General features: G+C 47.2%; 1 protein-coding gene across 2 annotated transcripts in view; it reads right to left on the bottom strand.

Annotated features, from left to right (window-relative positions):
- med13a (mediator complex subunit 13a) overlaps window positions 1-19,539 on the bottom strand; it is a 65,027-nt gene that overhangs the window by 3,938 nt on the left and 41,550 nt on the right. For both annotated transcript variants that reach the window (XM_079283901.1, XM_079283900.1), the window contains 17 exons: window positions 18,232-18,987; window positions 17,022-17,232; window positions 13,857-13,887; window positions 13,092-13,213; window positions 12,668-12,758; window positions 11,068-11,279; window positions 10,534-10,730; window positions 7,711-8,633; window positions 7,088-7,255; window positions 6,387-6,610; window positions 6,095-6,284; window positions 5,456-5,876; window positions 5,065-5,296; window positions 3,321-3,512; window positions 2,254-2,477; window positions 1,086-1,228; window positions 794-952 (listed from right to left, as the gene is read on the bottom strand). In XM_079283901.1, coding sequence (XP_079140027.1) covers window positions 794-952; window positions 1,086-1,228; window positions 2,254-2,477; window positions 3,321-3,512; window positions 5,065-5,296; window positions 5,456-5,876; window positions 6,095-6,284; window positions 6,387-6,610; window positions 7,088-7,255; window positions 7,711-8,633; window positions 10,534-10,730; window positions 11,068-11,279; window positions 12,668-12,758; window positions 13,092-13,213; window positions 13,857-13,887; window positions 17,022-17,232; window positions 18,232-18,987 — 4,496 coding nt within the window. The remainder of the gene's footprint in view (window positions 1-793; window positions 953-1,085; window positions 1,229-2,253; window positions 2,478-3,320; window positions 3,513-5,064; window positions 5,297-5,455; window positions 5,877-6,094; window positions 6,285-6,386; window positions 6,611-7,087; window positions 7,256-7,710; window positions 8,634-10,533; window positions 10,731-11,067; window positions 11,280-12,667; window positions 12,759-13,091; window positions 13,214-13,856; window positions 13,888-17,021; window positions 17,233-18,231; window positions 18,988-19,539) is intronic.

Here is a 19,539-nt window from a genome sequence, read left to right as displayed (position 1 = left end):
GCTCGGGTAGACATCCCTCCACTAGAGATCTAAACATAGAAAACAGTTGTCTACTGCTATATTAATGTTCAGAATGTTACATACAGCTCCTTTAAAAATATACAAGGACCATCTTCAACCGAGCACCAAGTAACAACTTTCCAATTGTGATTAAAATAAAGTCATTTTTAAGTACAGCATACAATTTCATGACTGTTGAAGTATTAATGTCTTAATTTTACAATTCACATCCGCATATGCATTTCATAATCTAACTGAAAGAGCCATTACGTCTAGAGCCAGCAACTCTCTTGAGTTAGTGTTCCACGTTACAGTGATGTAACCCCCCCCCCCCCCCCGTCATATCCATCTGAGTCTAACACAGCCTTGCTAACCTCTTTCAGCTTAAAGAGCTTTTTTAGAAAGGAGATGGCCTCAGCCCGGCATCGCTCAACACAATCCTGGTATGATGCACTGACAATCCCCCACTCCTTTCCCAAAATAAACCCATTGATCTGGCTCTCCATCACACCGCATTGAGATCAATGGGCATCTGAGAGGTCGTGCTTTATGAGCAAAAGGTACATGATCTTCCCTGCCATCAATCTGCCCTGGACAAGGAGGAGACATGCATTGTGATACGCTGCTGCCATCCATCACGCTGCACACTCTCACCCAAACACACACACACACACTCACACTCAAACAGACATGAACACACCTTTCTTAGAGGAGTAATCGACTCAGATGAGAAGTGCATGTCAATACAGATAGTAAGTGTACTGATAATCTGTCATTTGCACACACACTGCACCTGGCATGATGATAAATGATCCCTGGGGCTCCATGGCAACCAAGCACACGCTGAGGATGCTGGGAGTATCCGAGGCGGAGATGCCGCACATTCGACACATTTCCTTCAGCCGGCGACTCAGTGACTGGAGGTTTCTCCTGCTCAGCAGAATACTCCAGTCTGGAACATTGAGAGACGAGAGCAACAGGGATGAATGTGACACGCTGGTGTAAAAAACACCCGAATGTCTTGAATGCTTTCTTTTTTTGGTCATGAAAAAGCATTTTAGCATCATATAACTAGTCCTCCTTACCCTTTAACTCTCCGTGTCCTATCCTGCCCAGTCGGCCAATCACCACCCTCCAGGGGAGTGATGTCATCTGCACCAGCCCCAAGCACCAATCCCACAGCTTCTGCAGGCCGAGCCGCCGAACAGAGCCCTTTTTCCTCCGCGCCCTGCGGGACACGCATCGACTCGCATGTCAAAACCACTTGTCAAAGTATGCAGAACAGACATGCAAGACAGGGAGTCAAGTGTACATACAGTGAGTTTAGCTGCTAGTCACTAGAGCTGGTTTAACAGTTTGTGGAGGCAGGTGAAGGTGAACCTCTGGAATTTGAGGGCCTGTGCAGAGATCATCCTTGACTGACAGCTGTGTGCTTTGCCTCTCAAACCTAATTTACACTTGAGTGAGAAGTGTCATTTGACAGCCGGCTTGACATAACTGACGCAGACACATTTTAAGTGTTGGTGACAGCTGCCGTGCACCTTTTTGTAAGGTCACACACATCTGCTGTGCAGCTGTGTGTGAATGAGGGGTATTCACAGAGAAAAATGAACCGATGGAGGATGTGGAGGATGATGGCAAGTGGGTTTTTAAAAACCACTGGTTGAGTGCTACCGGCTACACAGACAAAGATGGACCAGATTTTTAAAGATACTTTCACAACAACCACACTATGAACAAAACACTTGCGTGACATGTTTAATAAAGCAGTTTCACAATGAAAATTGGTGTTTTGCCGATGCTGTGGGAAGCGTGTATCGTAAAAATTTGGCTTGAAACTGGATAAGAAAGTTCATTTATGACAGCCTCTGGCAGACAACCACAAGGCTGCTCATACGCACAGGGGATCTGACGCCATCGACAGGCCACCAAATAAAACGGACCATTACCGTGAACAAAACCATCAAATTTCTCTAGGTTTGAAAATTGCTGGGAACATTTGGGATAATGCAAGTACACAACTCAACAAAATAGATAACATAGCTTGTAGTTTTTACACATTTTAAGGTGGAAAAGTTACACCTTTAAGGAAAGACAACTTGAAACTCTTTCTTGACTTCTTCTAGTACACAGAGTTTAATAAGCTCAGTACTCGTGTGAGGGTTGAGTTGTGTTCAGTGATACTTAATGATGGTAATAAAAGACTTTGAAGCTGGTAGGTTTAAATATCGTGCAGGTGGGTGGTAGTCATACCTGTTGGGCACATCGATGTTGATGATGCAGGTCTCCAGGAGTTCCCCATATAGGTCAGTGCATGTAGCCAGGATCCAGCGTTGGTCGTGGGACAGACAGTATCCGACAAAGAGCACGTTGTATTTCTGCGATGCCTCCCCAAACGTCTCTCCGAGCTCCGTCTGCTTGTCCTTCACTGGTGCTAGAATGAACGGGGGTGTATACAGGCGCAGATACTCCGGCCTCTGCAGATTGGGAGGGGAAGATGTTCAGGATAAAAGGATTTAGTATAAATGTTCAGCCCTTCTAAACAAATGGAGAAAGACTGGACATGCTCCAGATGTATTAAGTTTCTGCATGCATGCCTGGCTGGCTGCTGGACTTTCACAAGAGCAGGACATCTTCTCTTTCAATCCAAATTTCTGCTCGTTAAGAGCCAAGCTGACCCAAACAATTCACATTCTAGGCATCTTTACAAGCAAATATGTTCGGTGTGACACTCAAATTGTCCTATCCATATCCCAGTCCTCCCAGCCAGGCAGCTCAAGGTTCGCTAGTTTGTCAAAGGGAAAGGGTAGCGCTGGCTGGAAGGAAGGAAGTCCACTGAATAAGGTCCTGATCTTAAGTGCCCCTTTGTCTAAACCTGGAGTTGAGATCCCATTATGGAAGGTCTCAGGGAGCTAGCCAAGCAGATAATGGAAAGAAAACTCTGTAGTAGCAGAGGGGTTACAAGTTCCCGTAGTCCTGTTCCAGAAGAAACAACTCTGAGGATGGTTAGCACTAAAAACTCCATCTCATTGCCTTCTTTCTCTTCAGTGGTAAAGTGAACACAGCCGGGGGCAAAGGGCTGGGTCACATCAGGTCCGGTTCATTATTGGCACGAGAGCTGAAAGCAACTGAAATGCTGCTGCGAGGGCCACAGCGTCAGCCTCTGTTTACTCGCCTATCGATCAGAGTACAACGCTAGCATGTTGCTGATCAGCTGCAACCGCACGCCGGAACAACACCTCTCCGTCTGCTTTACAGATGGATCATGTCAAAACAATCAAGAGTGCAACTGCTGCAACTTGACTACGCGTTGCATTTACCTCTGGGCTCTTCAGTGCGGTGTCGATGGCCAGGCCCGGGCCGAAGCCCGTCAGCGACTTGACATTGGTGGAGGTGGGCAGCGGCCGTCGGCACTGAGCGAAGACGGAGAAGGCCAGAGACTTGAGGTGCTGGGCGTAGATGTGGCGGTCTTCACCTCGTACTGGCTGAAGCAGGTACTGGCAAGGGACAATCTGAGGGGAAAAAAGACAAGTTGTTCGACAAGAGACACTCAAACAACGCTTCTCTTAATGCAATATCTTGCTACTAGTTACTACCGGTACTCTAGTGCTACATAGAGACAAGTGGCAAGTGTACATAAAAGAGTCCGGCAACATTCAAATTCACTTCATGTCTAATTCTCAGGTGTGCAACTTAAAATATACTTATCATTTGCATAAACGTTCACTGAGTGACCAATATATAAAACGCTCTGCGCACTGCAATGCAATCCCGTACAACTCAATTAGGGCTGCTCCCTAAATGTTGATGAATTGAATAATCAGTCCAGAAGTTGGGCGAGTTAAACCTCATCTCGTCAGTCGAATCGCTGCCCTTTTTTTATTGCTGCGTCATTGTCCAGAGTAAAGCAGGATAACACAATGACAACTTGTACAAACAGCCACGTCTCAAACCGACGTAACTACAAATCTAACGAATGGAAACAGAGACGAGTGATGGAAACGGAGGCAGGGATGCAGAGCAGCGGGACTTCTTTTGGTTTTGTGTGTTGTTTTTCTCATCACAGATGATGTACGAAGGAGTCAAACATTTATGGTCAACAGAATAATGAATAGACAGCAAATAAGTGCCTTTCTTCCATAGATTTTTGCTGGAAGACCCAATGACACATCCGTGGGCTGAACTCAAATTTAACACTAAAGAGTTCCTTTAAAAAGTTATCACTTTTCCAAATATTTACTTTTTGAAACCCACAAGAACCACTTTTCCCATCGGCATGAATTAGATCCACCACACAGCACTTCTAAAACACAACACACACTACCCATGTCAGAAGAAACCATGTCACTTTTAAATCTGGTTCGCCGGTCACTGCAGTCATTTCCTTCTTCTGAAACAGTGGCGACGATCACCAGGAGCGAATGCCATGGGGTTACTTTTACTGGTGTGTACCGCTGGCCAAATTACACACACATTGCCTCTTAAGTTTCCATATGACCACCGTCAGCACGTTAGCGTGTCTTTCACGACTGAGCCTGTTTGTGACCGGCATCGACAACATTATCTTCTCTTCACTCGTGCTCTGTGAGCGGAGAGGTTTAGCCCCACAAAGGATATTAAATGCAGAATGAATATAGTGGAAACGTTGGGCTAGTACACTGCTTTTGTAGCTGGAAGAAGTCATCTGAAGATAAATGTGTACGTGTACTTTGAATATAATGCAGTCAAACACAACACTCCCAAAATACAACCATGGAACTCTATATATACACAACACTTGTAGAGCATTGTAACTTTGGTAGTATCCATTGCTGTTGTATTGCTTTCCATTCCATTGTTAAGCCGTTTGTTTTCTGGTCACTCAGGGTATGATGGTAATCATGGACAATTTACTGCTTCTGATGATGATGGATATGTCAGCAATGATGCCATTGAGCATAATCTGTTAAACATTGAAGAGTCATTGACACGCTGACATTGAATACACAATTAATGCATTTCCACTTATGCCTTCATGATAATGAAATACAATAAAAATGTGGCTCTCCTGGGAACTTCGCTTACCTGTACAGAAATAGAGTTGCGGATGTGTGGGGGCAGGAACTGAAGCATCTCAAGGTAGCAGCGCAGCAAACCCAGCGTCCACACACTGGAGTGGGCCGGCACTGGCCCTGGGCCACCGTCGGCCTCCTCGTAGCTGAAGGGGTCCACGATGTAAACGACTATGGCGGGTGGATACGTGATGGCGTGGGACTCCCCATCTGTGGGCACGCCTATCTTCTCTCGTTCCAAAGTGCTGAGGAAAGCACAAGGAAGATTACACACAGTATTATTAATACAATCTGGCATCGCCTCAGCTCTTCGTAGATCAAAGCTCCCTGTGACGGACTGTCACTTAGTACACAACACTGTTTTTTAGAGTTGAAGGTCTGCAGCCTTGTGTGTATTGCGGTACCTTTCAAGAGGCTCTGTGGGCCCCTGGGCCTGGCTGCTGGAGTTGTCCCCTGAGGTGCCAGTATTCTGGGTACCAGCCTGCTGCCCCAGCTGTCCACCTCCCTGGCCCTGGGTGCCCATGTTCCCAAAGGGGGAAAAAGAGCTGGGCTTAGCAGATGGTATGCCGCTGCCAGGCTGGCCCGAGGACGTCACCAGACTGTTGGATGACGCGGAGCCGTTCCTGGGCCCACTGTTGCTGCTGCTGCTGCTGCTGCTGTTGTTGTTGGGAACGGAGGAGCCCGCAGCGTTGACTGAGCCCTGCTGGCCGACTGAGCTGGAGGTGGAGCTAGACAGTTGTGTGGATGGGGACTGGCTGGACGATGGTGGGAGACTGGGCTGTGTGAGGAGGGAGCTGTCCAATGGCTGTGATGCGAGGTATGGGGCTAAAGGGAGAAAGCACAGCATTGGACTTCCATTAATGCCATCAATCACTATTTGAGAAAATGAAAACATACTGCATTGACTCCATTTCAACTTGACCTTCTCCTTCACTGACTTCAAGCTCTCGTTCAAACAGTCAAGGCACTCCAGCTAGGCTGAGCGGCCGTGTAGAAAGAAAAGAAATGCAACAGTAACCCCGCAGGCTGTAAATAAAACGTACCGAGGTTGTGGCGGCACACTTGTGCATAGAGTTTGAGCTTAGTGAAGGCGTCGCTGTTGCTGCTGGCAGCCTTGAGGAACCAGTCGCTGACTGGCTGATCCACCAGGTTCTTGGCCCCATTGCCTCCGACGAGGACAATGCCATCGGGGTAGCCTTTGGAAATGGGTCGGTGCTGGCCCAGTCGACATGACTGTAGAAAAACAGATGGAAAAGAACATGAGTGTGTGAACTGGTACATGAATCACATCTCATAAAACCTAAGTGCGTAAACACCCTTCTTCAGAGTCCCTACCTCGTAGACAGCGGTGAGGTCTCGGAAGAAGCCCTTGGCGCCGCTGAGCAAGGCCTCGTTGTCAGGACAAACCACCAGGTACCCAATGTCCCGTTGGGAGCCGAAGGGATCCAGCAACAGTTTCTCCCAGTAGGGCAGACCAAACGGAGACAGCACCACAAAGTCATACTCGTAGCCCACCAGGAAGGTGGGGATGGGCAGAGGCTCTGGGGACTCGTCTGTGCCTGTGGTGGTGGTGGTGGTGAGATGGAAGGAGGCCAAAGAGGGGAAAAACCAAAAGTGTGGAAGGAGGTCGAGAGAAACACAAAGAAAGAAAGAACAGTGAGCGAGTGCTGTTTACAGGTGAGGTGTCAGCCACCCTCCCTCCTTTTTTCACTCTCCACTGTGCATCAGAATGTGATGTCGCCGGACCATCTGACAGCTCCTCCCAACAGAGCTGACATCTGGACCACAGCAGAGGTACCACACTGTCTATTGAGCTGACAAAAATCCAGAGTTTTTCGACCCCAAGACTCTCATTCCAAATGTCACCACACACGAACACCATCTGCTGTCATCACCCTCATAGTTTCGCTAAGAAACCTCCATTGCATATGTGGTGCAAAACACGGATTCACTAACTTTTCTACAGCTAAACTGAATGGTAAAAAAAACATCAGTCAGAACTGTGTGGATAAGTGGATAAACTTCCACAGCTTTACCGTAAGAGCCCCGTCCAGCCATCTTGTGGAACTGCTGCCAGGTGAGGGGACCCTGAACGCCCCACGACCTTATTGTCCTCTTCTTCTGGATTGCGTCCTGGAGCACGGGCTGGAGGGACATCAGCACCCGCAGCACATCCTGAGAGCACAGCGCACTCACCTCCACCGCTGGAGAACAGACGAGTAAAGGAGACGCTTCAGATTCCATCACAACATGAGAAACTCATCATACACAGGTAGCACTTAAATGAACAATAAGCATTTATGTTTCTCAACTGATCATAAGTGAAAATACTGAATTACTATATGTCAATGCATTACAAATTTGAAATCACAGCATATAAAACACGAACAAATTCAGTTCAATGTAGTTGAAGATGTGCATTTAGGGAGATTTCTGATGTTACAAGTGCTGTTTCATTTGGTTGAACAATATTTTCAGTTGTTGAATAAATTATTTGGAATATTGCTTTCTTGCAGACGGCCTTTTTTTCTTCTTTAAAAAAATAAATAAATAAAAAAAAAAATCTGGCGAAAAATCTTAAACGGCCTGAGAAAACATAATTTGGAATCCAACAGCCTTTTTTGGCAAGCATGAAAACCTAGACTGCCACATCTCTCACCGTTCTGTTTGGCCCAGTGGTGGAGGCAGGTGCTCTTCACCAGCGCCTCGTCCACCTTGCCGCCCGACATGTTGTCCATGAACTGCCTGCCGTGCTCCAGGGCCATGTAACAGTCGCTGTGGTAGTCCCTCTCCTCCACCCTCACGCAGGGCGGCACGGGGGCCCCGCTTGGCCCCCGTGTCACGATGTCATGCTCTAGGATTGAAATGGGCGAAAAGGGGTTGGTGCACTGGTCCTGTAGGAGGAGAATAACCTCATCTGGGACACGGTCACCCCTCCCTACTCCAGTTCTTTCTAGCGAGGAGAGCCGCAGCGCCTCAAAGCGCTTCTCCGCCTCTCTGCTGACGTCTGAGCCGCGGCCGATGATATCCAGCTCGTCCTCCAGGAAGAGACCCGAGCCGTTGCCGTAACGCCGGTTGACCACGGCGCTGAAGCCGCAGCTGCAGGTTTCCTGAGCCTCGCTGACGGGGTCGCTCAGGTACACGCCCACATCAGCTCCTTTTATGTTCATGTTACACACGCAGATGCAGCAGCTGTCGAAGTTGCAGTCCTTGAAGAGGTTCATGACCGACTCGGAGAGGATGAGGGTGACGTAGAGGCTGTGGGCCTCGGGGATGGAGGGTACGGTGGCCGGCTCTACCGAGTTCAGCGGTCGGCAGGTGGAGGGGGTGGACGCTGGCGAGTACAGGTCGGAGTTCTCGTACTTGAGCGAGCCCTGGACGCTGGAGGGGCCCCGAGGCGTGCGTGGGGTGCGTGGTGTTCGTGGGGTGGGGGCAGAGAAACGCGGGGTGGCAGGGGAAGGCAGGATGCCAGCACCACTGTTACTTGGTGGAGCACTGTTGGACATGAAAGGCGTGTGGGTTTGAGGGGTGTAGGTCTGGCTGTAGTCCTGGTCCATGGTGCTGCCCACACTGGGGATGTTACTGAGGGCAGAGAAACAAAAGGACATGAATTAGAAACTAAAGAAAGAGAGAGAGCGAGAGCGAGAGCGAGAGAGAATGAGAAATGGGTAGCGAAAAAGAAGCAGCAGAGGGAGGGAGAAAGGCATTCAATAAACATTTCAACGAGTGTCCCTCTGAGGTAAGGGTTATTTTAGGTCTGGCAAGCAACAGTGAGGAAGCAGGGAGAGAGAGAGTGCAGGGAGAGAGAGGGGAGGAGGGAGAGTGAGCACATCATGTCCCTAGCTGTGGGGAACAACTCCTGGCACAGACCTATTAGAAGGAAGTCCCAGCACAAGGCTCTCTCCTGCAGCCAGGCCACGTTTAACATGGGATGCAGACACGCATGCAGCACAACGTTATACGATCTTTACCAACCACTCTCTGGACATTAGTCAAAGTACAGACACCTCTCCTCCGCCTGCAGAAGCAACGCGTCTGGCTTTTCTCATAAGTCAAAACATTTTCCAAACATGACCACAGCTGAAGAAATGAGTACGTAGTTGAAAGGCCTTGTGTTGTTCGTTCAAGAATCGAATGGTTTGTAGTGCAATGAAATTCAGCCACACACACAAAGTGAGGCTGACACCGTTAAAGCTAAAATAAGAAGTGCATCACGAAGATCATCACTGCTCATAGCAGCAAGATTAGATATAGATCACTGGTGAGCCTGACACATTTTAGATTCCCTGGCGGGTGAATGAAATGCAGTATAATATGGTAACAGCTGCACATGCTGCGTCCAGTTCCCACATTTTTGTCTTAATTCCTGTGTGTGCGTGAAAAGTAGCAGAGGTTCATGTGCGTGTAGTTAAGAGGAACAGTGACGGATATAATGGAGACTCCAAGCTGCCATGAGCAGTGAGGCGGCATGGAGCCGCTGTGGGGGCCCCAACTCACCACTCCAGTGATAGTCCTCATCCTCAACCAAGACGGCATGTTACACTCATTTCCCTGCTCCGCCTGAGGCAGCCATGCATGGGAAATTGAGCAGCCTGCTGAGGGGGTGTCCGGGGAGAGACCAGAGGGTGTGTGGACAGAAAGGGAGCAGAGTAGGAGTACCGGTATATGCTTCTGTGCACACAAAACGTAAAGAAAACAGCACCAGGCAGCACAGCCTTGGCTTTTTCTTCTGCAAGTCTAAATTAGAATGCCTCAGTAACCAGATCATCATGATAAAATGATAAGGAATCTTTGAAATGAGCCAGATAGGAATTACACGGAAACAAGGCATGTAAACGAGTGTCAGCATTGATATCACTGGAGTCACTTGACGGGCTTCTGTTAAGCTGTGATTTAAGTGGATCATTTCCCTTGTTGCACGGTACTGCCTACCCAGTTGTTGGTACTCTCTTATTGAAGCGAGTTTCTTTTTCCTACATAGAGAATAACGGGGCTGACATCCTCCATCAAATGCCATCCCGCCTCCAGCTCTCAACAAAGCTCTGATGGCTTCTGTTGTATGGTGAGATCAATATTGTTGAGAAAATATTATTTGCCAGTCGAGTCAAAATGTTTTACGAGATATTTAGCATTTCAGTGTTTGTGGTCTCAGCCTCAACCATGTCATGTGCTACTTCAGTACACTCTAGGAACAAATACTACTGGGACCACTACAGAAAACTTTAGATGAACATTTCACATTGACAATATAGACACTACCACTGACTGTGACTATGAGGCTACAATTTAGCATATTGACCATATTCACGGTCCAGGACGGTATGTGTGCACATGATTGGGACGGTACCACCTCCTCCTCATTTTGAGCCGGTAAAACAAGAAACCCTGGTTAAAGATCTCCGTTGTGTGTTACCAGCAACACGTGAAGATGGCAAACAGCCACTCATTAGAAACCTCATGGGAAAGCACGACAGCAGCATACCTGTCCTTGTTGAGGAAGGTCATGACAGGCACGGGGTTGAGCATCTCCCTGCCCATGGTCCAGCTTGGTCGGTAGATGCAATCCTCTGGTATTTTGACCGGCGGGAGACACTGGCTGGGTAATGTCTTCAGAGGGGCAAACATTGAGCAGCCGACGAATGGCTGGCACAGATCTGGCTTGTACACAAACGAATAGTCCTACAAGACGGAAGGAAAAGAAGACTTACGTCAGGCAGAGAAATGAGACTTTGCTACCTTATATTCCTATAAACTCAAACATCCGTGGCAGCTTCTTCTCAATAACTGCAGAACTGGGAGGGTTTAGCATGTCGCTGTGCTCCTCATCTGAAGAGCAGCCTCTGACCACGTGTGAGCTGGTTAAAAAATGAGCACGGTGAAGAAAACCCATCAATCAATAACTTCACTTTGACTTCTGACATCTATTGGTTTGGGCAGTAAATCCGACCTATTGGTTGAGCCAGTTGTAATCCGCCACTGCAATAAGACCTGACAGATTTACAGAGTCTAGACCCGCCTTGATCTCAGCTGGCTTGGGACTGCAGAAGCTCTCCTCCACCTCGATCTTAAAGTGGCCTCCCAGAGACGAGTTGCCATCCAGTGTGGACATGCCCGTGTGGTGCTCCATGCTGCCGTACTCCTTGCTGCACATGTTCATGGGCGAGTAGCCCATGATGTGCTGCTCTAGGGAGGGAGGCGTGGGAAACATCTGGTGCAGGTCTGCCGAGCCTGGTGAGAACAAGAACAAGGGCCCATCAAAATATGACATGGATTGTAAAACGTGTGAAGTGCAGAAGATGTTTCGAAAGTCTATTCCAACACCCACAGCACACACAGCTTCCACTGCTAAACTGCTGATAATGAGATAATTAAAGTCTGTTTCCAATATATTAGATTAAAATAACAATGTGGATGACTTCATGTAATCTTAAATTGTTTGTTACTACGGCTCCAGTAGAGATGCATGCTGATGTATGTTTTCTTGTTCTGCAACCACATATGACAAGCAGCTGTCATTATAGGCGGCTGCCATGTAAATACAAAACATATGAATAATTATTAGACACACTTTAAGCCCGACAGGCGTCTCGCCCACGACCGATGACATGTTTACATAGTCTGTCACAGTTACCCTGGCATGTTCCTTCGCATTTTTTCATTTTCTTTATATATATGAGCGAGATTATTCACAGGGCCCAGCAGAGCTGTTTATGCAGAGTCAGGAGCGCCTTTTTATATTGCTTTCACTTCCCCGAGATCATTCTGCTCTACACGAGAGGGACACGTTTACTGGTGAAGAGACGTACATCTCGATGTAAAGATGGCCAGAGACTGTGTGTGGAGCATCCAAGGCCTCAAACTCGAAAAACACGTTTATTGCGAGGTGCTTCCAGGGGGCTCACCAAACACAACTGATGGTAAATGGGCAGAGTCTAGTACTGCTCAGCATCTGGTCATTAAAATAAAGCAAAATGGTTGATCTGAGACCAATTTGCCTCACAGTAAAATATAGACTGTCCTTAAATTCTCTTTAGCTCTCCATGTGCGTCCCTGAGCTCAAACTTAAGAATAAATAACTGAATAAACAGAAAAAAATAATGTCTGGTTCAGTTGTGTTCAAGTCAACAAATAGGGTGGAACATTGAGACTGTGGTGTTAGCATAGAAACCTCACAACATGGTAACAAAGCAGACAACAAGACAGCAGGTAAAGGGAGACTCAGCTGAACACTGATGCACTGTGAAGTTAATGACAGCCATACTTTTCACCACTAGGTGGCAAAGCCAAGAGTGAGCACCACTGATGCTGGAGTAGTGAAAGCTTTAATCTTATTTCGTGGATTAAAAGGACATGATGCAGTTTCACTTAGCTTTAACTGTGAGCAGAGGGAATACTATGCTTTAAACTGAAGTGGCTTCTGGCAAAATCCTAGTGTCCCATTTCTTAATGTTCAAGGGGCTAACGGGTATGACAAATCTGATTCTAGATTAACTAGATTTGAGCTAAATCCATCCCACATCGAACGGCACATCAGTGTTCAGGGAAGAGAGAGAGAGAGCGAGAGAGCGAGAGAGAGAGAGAGAGACATCAGTAGACACAGATGTAGAGATACATACTAATGCAGGAGACAGGGTCCAAAGTGGATGGCTTTGGTTCCTTGCTGCCAAATTTCTCATCCGTTCCATTCACTGGTCGCCTGGAACCAGGCTGTGGACAAGAAAAAAAAGTTTTTTTTTTCTTCTTTTTTTTAGCACCGGACCATTTTGGTAACTCAAAGTGTCAGTTAATAACACTGCTCACACCTGTGGGGCCTCCAAGTCAGTATCACACATGACAACTTCTTGGAGCAACTGGTAAGTGGGTAGTGAGAATTGTCAGCTGATGATGGGCAGAGTGACGACACTGCTCTGGCACATGCACGCCAGAGGGGACGGACACATACACACACACACACACACTCACTCACACACAAATACTGTGCCAGAACACGCTCTGTGTCATGAGACATTCATTGCACTGGAAGAAAAGGTCTCTACTAACCGCCAGATCATCCTCATCCGAATTGAAGAGGTTGTCCAGATCGTTGATGGACACCACCAGGTCCGTCTCGTGGATCAGGCTGGTGGAGGCCATGCGGTTGGAAGCGGCCGCCCGCTGAGCATCTGCATGAACAAACACGCCGACTGTTAACACTTCAATATGAACAAGTAGATATTGGGGGCTAGAGAATAAATATGAAATGCTTCCTGTTTCAGTGGCAAGTGTACAACAATGCAGCTTATAACAAGCTAGAATATTAATAGGCAACGTGTTGCTTTGGCAAAGCTCTTCTTCAAACTTCACAATTCAGAAGGTTAGTGTTGGATTATCACTATTGGAACAGGATGAGCCCATATCAGCTGAGCATACAATGGACTGATAAATCACAGTTTGAACCTCTTCAATGTAGTAACCCATGAGGAGCCTGCAGAGGGCCCAAAGAAAAGCCGCGTCCCTAAATATTTAGAGCTCAAATGCACCGTGTTGTGGTTCAATGATGATCAAATGTCATTTATACATTTTTAGACCGGAACACGAATTCAAATTTGACGGGTATAAAAACAGTATTCTCCCCTGTCATGCAACAATGTAGAGATGGTGACGAAATGTAAGTTTTAATAATCAAATTCTTCTTTTGGGGGCAAACTATTTCAAATGTAAATAATTCATTTGGTGTCTGAATTTTCCAGTTTTTTAAAAAAATCTCTGGTAAAATAGTTATTATTAAAGGAAAGAAGAAAAACATCGACATCACAGGTTCCTCACCATCTGACGGACCAGCTCCTTCATCTTCACCCTGTGAGGAAGAAGAAAGGCGGGAAAGGTTAGGAGTGACGAAAACAAACCACACGAACCCAAGCAACCAGACGGCTCCATCACACAGTGATTATTGAATTAAACAATGCTCAGAATGTACGGTCTAGACCAGGGGTGCCCAATACGTCGATCGCGATCATTTGGGGAAGATATTGAGGTTGATTCACTCTCCTCACAAATTTCAACGCCGTTTCACCTCAACTCGTCTGGAGTGGAGGATGAGATGTTGACACTGCAAGCTGACATAAAGCTGAAGTCCAGGGCTCATGGACAGTTTCCTCACAGAGGAAAAGTCCCCAAACATGAGGACATGTGATACCTTCCTGACTGCATTATTCAGCTCTACTCATTTATGTGAGTCAGCCTTTTCCCACATGAAGAACATTAAGTCATACACCGTTCCACCATGACTGATGATCATTTGAAGTCTGCTTGAGGCGGATACCAGCAGCTACTGTCCGGACTATGCAACTCTGGCCAATTCCATTCAGTGCAATCATCAGAGTAAGGTAACGACCAACAATGTACAGAATTGTATTGTGCCATAAGGGCTCATGCAGTTATGCAAGGTACGCCAACATATATTGTAAATATAAAGTATACTCAGTGTATATAAATATATATTCAGCATTTTTAATGTAGGTAGATCATTTTGACATAGTAATTTTAAAAGTAGCTCGCAAGCTGAAAAAGTGTGGGCACCCCTGGTCTAGACAGACACATTGTTTATAATAATATAACACCGGTCCCATGCCGATGAAGCTTTTTCTTGTGCTTAATGAGGAGCCGTTAGTGAGCAAAGTCTGCTCCATTACGGTGTTAAAATGTGGGCGTGTGAAATCCTTTGAGCCCACAACTGTGATTAAGAACGAGACAAATACATTTGACTGGACCCGAGTTGGGATTAATCACAAAACAGAACACAAAAATATCAAAGGGGGTTCCTTTCTCCAATCAAGGCAAACATACCAATAAAATATCATAAATAATAGCCATAATAAAAGGAGAAAATTGGACAGGAACAGAAGAAGAGAGGTACAGCTTGCCTCTGCTGTGGCAAATGAGGTTCCCAGTGTGGATCAGAGCAAAATCATGATCCAAGGAATGGCCTCTTAGGCTCCCACCCAGACATCAATATCTGGGAGGGCTGGCCTTCTGTCTGTGTGTGTGTCTGTGTGCTCTCTTATGACGGGTTGTGTGAACACTGTGTGCTGAGCAGGTCTAGCTGGAGAACAGGAATGTTATGTCCCCGCCATTGATTTCATTACGCTCCAGGGTGTTTCTCTGAGTAACGCAGGCTTTAATCCGTCTCAATTAAAAGGACCAATCCACAGCAGCGCACAACATCTGCACCAAGGCCACAATCTATAGGTGGTAATGATGCCTTAACCCCTTATCAATAACCTGGCCTTGGGTGGGGAAGTGTGCACGTGCGGAGCCTTAACATATTGCAAAAGCTTGTTCGACTCCAAGGCTGCCTGCATGAAGGCCTTCCATCACCCATTTCCTCCATCTCACTTGCTTCCCAAAGGCTTTTTTTTTCTTCCCCCAAGCACGTATCTAGCACTTCATAATTCAGCAGGCTCTGACATAGGTGTACCACTTCTGTGCAGTGGCATATGATGATCCTCCAGCGCAACACGTGTGTCACATGGCCCTCAGCAGCAGAGTCAATAACTTTCCAGTCGGAGGATTTTATGGTCTGATCGCTGGAGATGCTCATTTACGGTTCACGCTAGGTTTCTGTACTCCGCAGTGAGACACTAAGTGGTTTAAGAGTGTGCTGAGCAACGGCTTGTCAAGCTGTAAACACACCTGCATAAAGGGCCAAAGTGGTTCGGAATAAATGCTGGAATCTTAAACCTTTACCTTGATATACTAAATTCATCAAGAGGAAATTCTCTTGGTGCTCCAGGTTTTTATTCTGCATGAGCCAGGCAGGAGGTTAAGTATCTCAAGTAAAAAGTTACACACACACCACATAAAGCAGACAGTGGAACGGCTCCGCTGCACAGACTGCTCTTCTGGGACTCCCCCCTCCACTGAGAGCTGCCTTCACCCTTACATTCCAGCAAAGACCGGGGGGACAGAGGAGAAGGGATATATTTGAGTGTGCTTTTTCAGCTTAATGGTTCAGTGAGCCAGGTTTGTTGCCGCGGTTAGACTCCAGGCTCTGTGAGGCTTGCTGCAAACATGCAGGCGAGGAATGAACACACACTCATCGAATCTCCCTTTCAGCGCTGCGGGCGCTGTGCGGCTAACAGGTGGTCCTCGTCTGGAGCCAACAGCCCCCAGAGGCAGATGAATATGGTGGGAAGGGGAAGGAGGAAGAAGGCGGCAGATCAAATAGGAAAACTTAAAAAGGAAATTGGACAGGCAAACTAGTTGGTGTTCCTCTGGGCTCAAACAACAATAGAGATCCAGGGATAGCTTCCTGTACTGTTAGACTTAGGCAGTGAAAGCGGATGTATGCAGAAAGCGGCCGTACTGTTTAGTATCGCAGAGGATGCTGATGGCTGATTTTCTACCTCGCCTGCTCACAGATCTTAAAATCAGCCCTCTTGTGCCTTTTTTACCCCGTGCAACGAGTGAGGAAGGTGTGAATGAAGTGGGTACTCTCCATGTTGCCTTTCAGCAAGACTTGTCACGGTCTTTTTTGCTGCTGATTAAATCCAACGGGGTGTGGCTGCAAACTGGATTGAGCGCAACCAACTTGGAACCGGCATTGTGCGTGGCTTATTTGTTGGCATAGCCGAGTTCAAACAGCAGCAGACAAACATTTAAAATATGCGGGTGCATCAAAACCTGCGTGCAATGAAAGATCTGATTGTGTTGTTAGAGATAGAGTTAAATGAGAGTTGTACCAAGGTAAGGTTTGCCAATATAGGGAGGTACTGTACCGCAGTTTGTTTTTATGGAAACAAGTGGCAAAACCTGTTTTCATGTAGTTGATCAGACACACGTAGGAAAGCGTGTAATAACTCTTGGCCAGAGCAACAATAAGCACGAGGGACCATTTTAACAAGGAGGTACAATACATCCATTCGATACTGCAAGGCTTTGAGGAGTGACACTCCAGCTCAGAAACATTCTTCACCCCTCTGCTTGGCTTACCTTGTGTTTCTTGCCTGGCTCCCGCTCCCCGCCCGCCTTATCCTTCTTGTTGGAGAATGTGAACTTGACATCTCCTTCCTCGAAGGCGTAGGGGTCCACCTCCGGCTCGCCGTCTGTTATGGCAGCCGACAGGTACTGGTTCCTCCTGGCTCGATACATCTGGACACGTTCTTCAGACACCTTAAGGGACCAATTAGATGCGGACATCACCCTGGGAAGAAGGAAACACAAGAGGTGTGAGGACTCTGCAGTAGTGTTAGACCACTATCAGAGATTTACAATTCACAGGCAACAGACAGTACCCAACAGTTCCACAATGTACACTCGACGAGCTACAACGCAGATCATTTGAAATCAATATGCATCGGTCCAAACTGAATCGGTTTCATGAAGCCAATTTGTTCTCCGGACAAATTTACACACGGTGTGGATTATCAAGTCTCACACACAGGGGCACAGACAGGACACAACTGTTTTCACACCCACTGTGTTGCCAACTTTCTCACAGGACTTTGCAACTTTTGTTCTAAAAGAAAAAGCCACCAGCGACAAATTGGGTGACTTATTCAGACCATCAGTGAGAAAGCAGGACTACGTGTATTCAAACAAATCGTAATGAAATTCATTCCCATGATGCTGCTCAGACTAACTGCAGTGACCGGCACCTTCTGCCAACAGCGCGGGGTCTCCCCCACTCATCGGTCAGTAGATGGGAGTTAATACAATACTCACAACCTTTACATTCTTGTAAATAAATACTGAGTCATGAATATTTTTGGATAAATAAACAGTGTTAGATGGATAATAAATAGGCTAGTTGACCTAGGCCTACATACACAGTATATAATTATGTCAGACTCATCTGATATGTATAAACATACAATTGAATTTTCCATGAAAGAAAAGTTATAAAAATGTTTGTGTATGCTTTCAATTATAATTCTGAAAGAGAAAGATAATTGCATCTCTTATTGTAAGATGTCAGTCTGATCAGTTCCCAAATAATACAAAGAAGAGTTGTAATTGTGTTTAGAAACAACTACTTCAAAATGATTCTTGCTTTTAATTTGGCCAACAGGAACATTTCCTCAGCCGCTCTGTTTTGGCCTCATGTTGCCAGCTATCATGTGTCGGAGCTGCTACCGCGTTTATCTGCAGAAACAGAAATGGCAGCGGTTGCAAACAACTCTGACAGCTGTCAAGCACTCACTCTGTGACCGACACCACGTTGTCCTGCGACACTAAGGGCTCGTCCCTCAGCTTGTCCCATGGCAGCAATGGTGTGGGCATCTCGGCTTCTTTCCTGCGAGGTAGGTTGAATAACCGCCACGGTGCGTGGGAGCCGTCCTCCTCCAAGTTGACCGCCGTGCCCACATACACAGTGGGCTCCGGGGGCTCGGAGTAAGTCGAAGCTCCGTGGTGGGAGTGGGAGTGATGGGAGTGGAAGTGCTGATTCAGGCCCTCTGGGCCTCCGGGTTCCTCGCCGCCCCCCTTCACCCCGACCAGGCAGGGCTCCGGGGGCGGCTGGTAAAAGTGTTGGCTGTTGGGGGTTGAAGGGTTCTTCATGCCCTCCCCTGACTCCTCGCCATGCTCGCAGGGGTGGGGGCTAAGTGGTGGGGGTTGGGGAGAGTTGACCAGTTCCGACGACCCAGCGCTGACGCCCCCACTGTGTAGCTGGGGGGCTTTTTGGATGCCGGACACGTCCGTGGAGCGCATACTAGGGAATCTTCCTCCGTCCTGGCCCCTCATGGCTAACCTTTGGCCAGCTGTTGCCTCGGCCTCTATTGACGCATCATCGCTGGTCAGGCTGCGATGATGGAAAGGTGTCTGGGGTCTTTTCTGCAGCTTGTCACCTTTCTCTGGCTTCTCTCCCCCAGCTTTGTGCTTGGTAGGAGTCTGGGAGGGCTGGCCCGACGACGGAGTTTGGCCTGGGGTGCTGCCTGTTCGCTGCTTCACTGACTTGTATCTGCAGAGAAGAAGACAAACAGGAAAAATAGGGAGACTATGAGGCACCGGTGACACCAAGCAAAACAGCAACAGAGACAGTACATGAGAATGTTTCATTGTCGTGATACGCAGCGATCTTGTGCAGCTTGTGTAAAATCTCCTTCTAAACCCCTTACATCTGCTTCGTCAAGAAACCAACAAGCAACTTAATCCTCTCACCTGCAACGTGACAGCCCCACGTATTCATCTCCAATCAATTAGCACGAGTGTGAGACTGTCTGCAACATCTAATCCACTATGTGGATGTGTTTGTTTACCTTTTTACAAAACATCCAAAAAGAAAATCAATAAAGCAAACAACCCAAGTGCTGACAGATGAAAAGAAATACCTCATTCTTAGCTCGACTGCCTATTCGGCAAGTTCAAATGAGGCTGCTCTGATGATACATTACACTGGAACACAGTACAACAAGGCTTCGCCGTGGTCATCAGGATCTGTTGGTTGCCGTGTGGACCACCTCACCTGAGACCACCTGACGAACCAAGCCAGTTGGCCCACCTCCTCTTACAC

The sequence above is a fragment of the Melanostigma gelatinosum genome, assembly GCF_949748355.1.
Source record: "Melanostigma gelatinosum genome assembly, chromosome: 14".
In the NCBI taxonomy this organism is placed as follows: Eukaryota; Metazoa; Chordata; class Actinopteri; order Perciformes; family Zoarcidae; genus Melanostigma; species Melanostigma gelatinosum.
The sequence above is the reverse complement of the archived record's forward strand: the minus strand, read 5'-3'. Positions and strand labels throughout refer to the sequence as shown.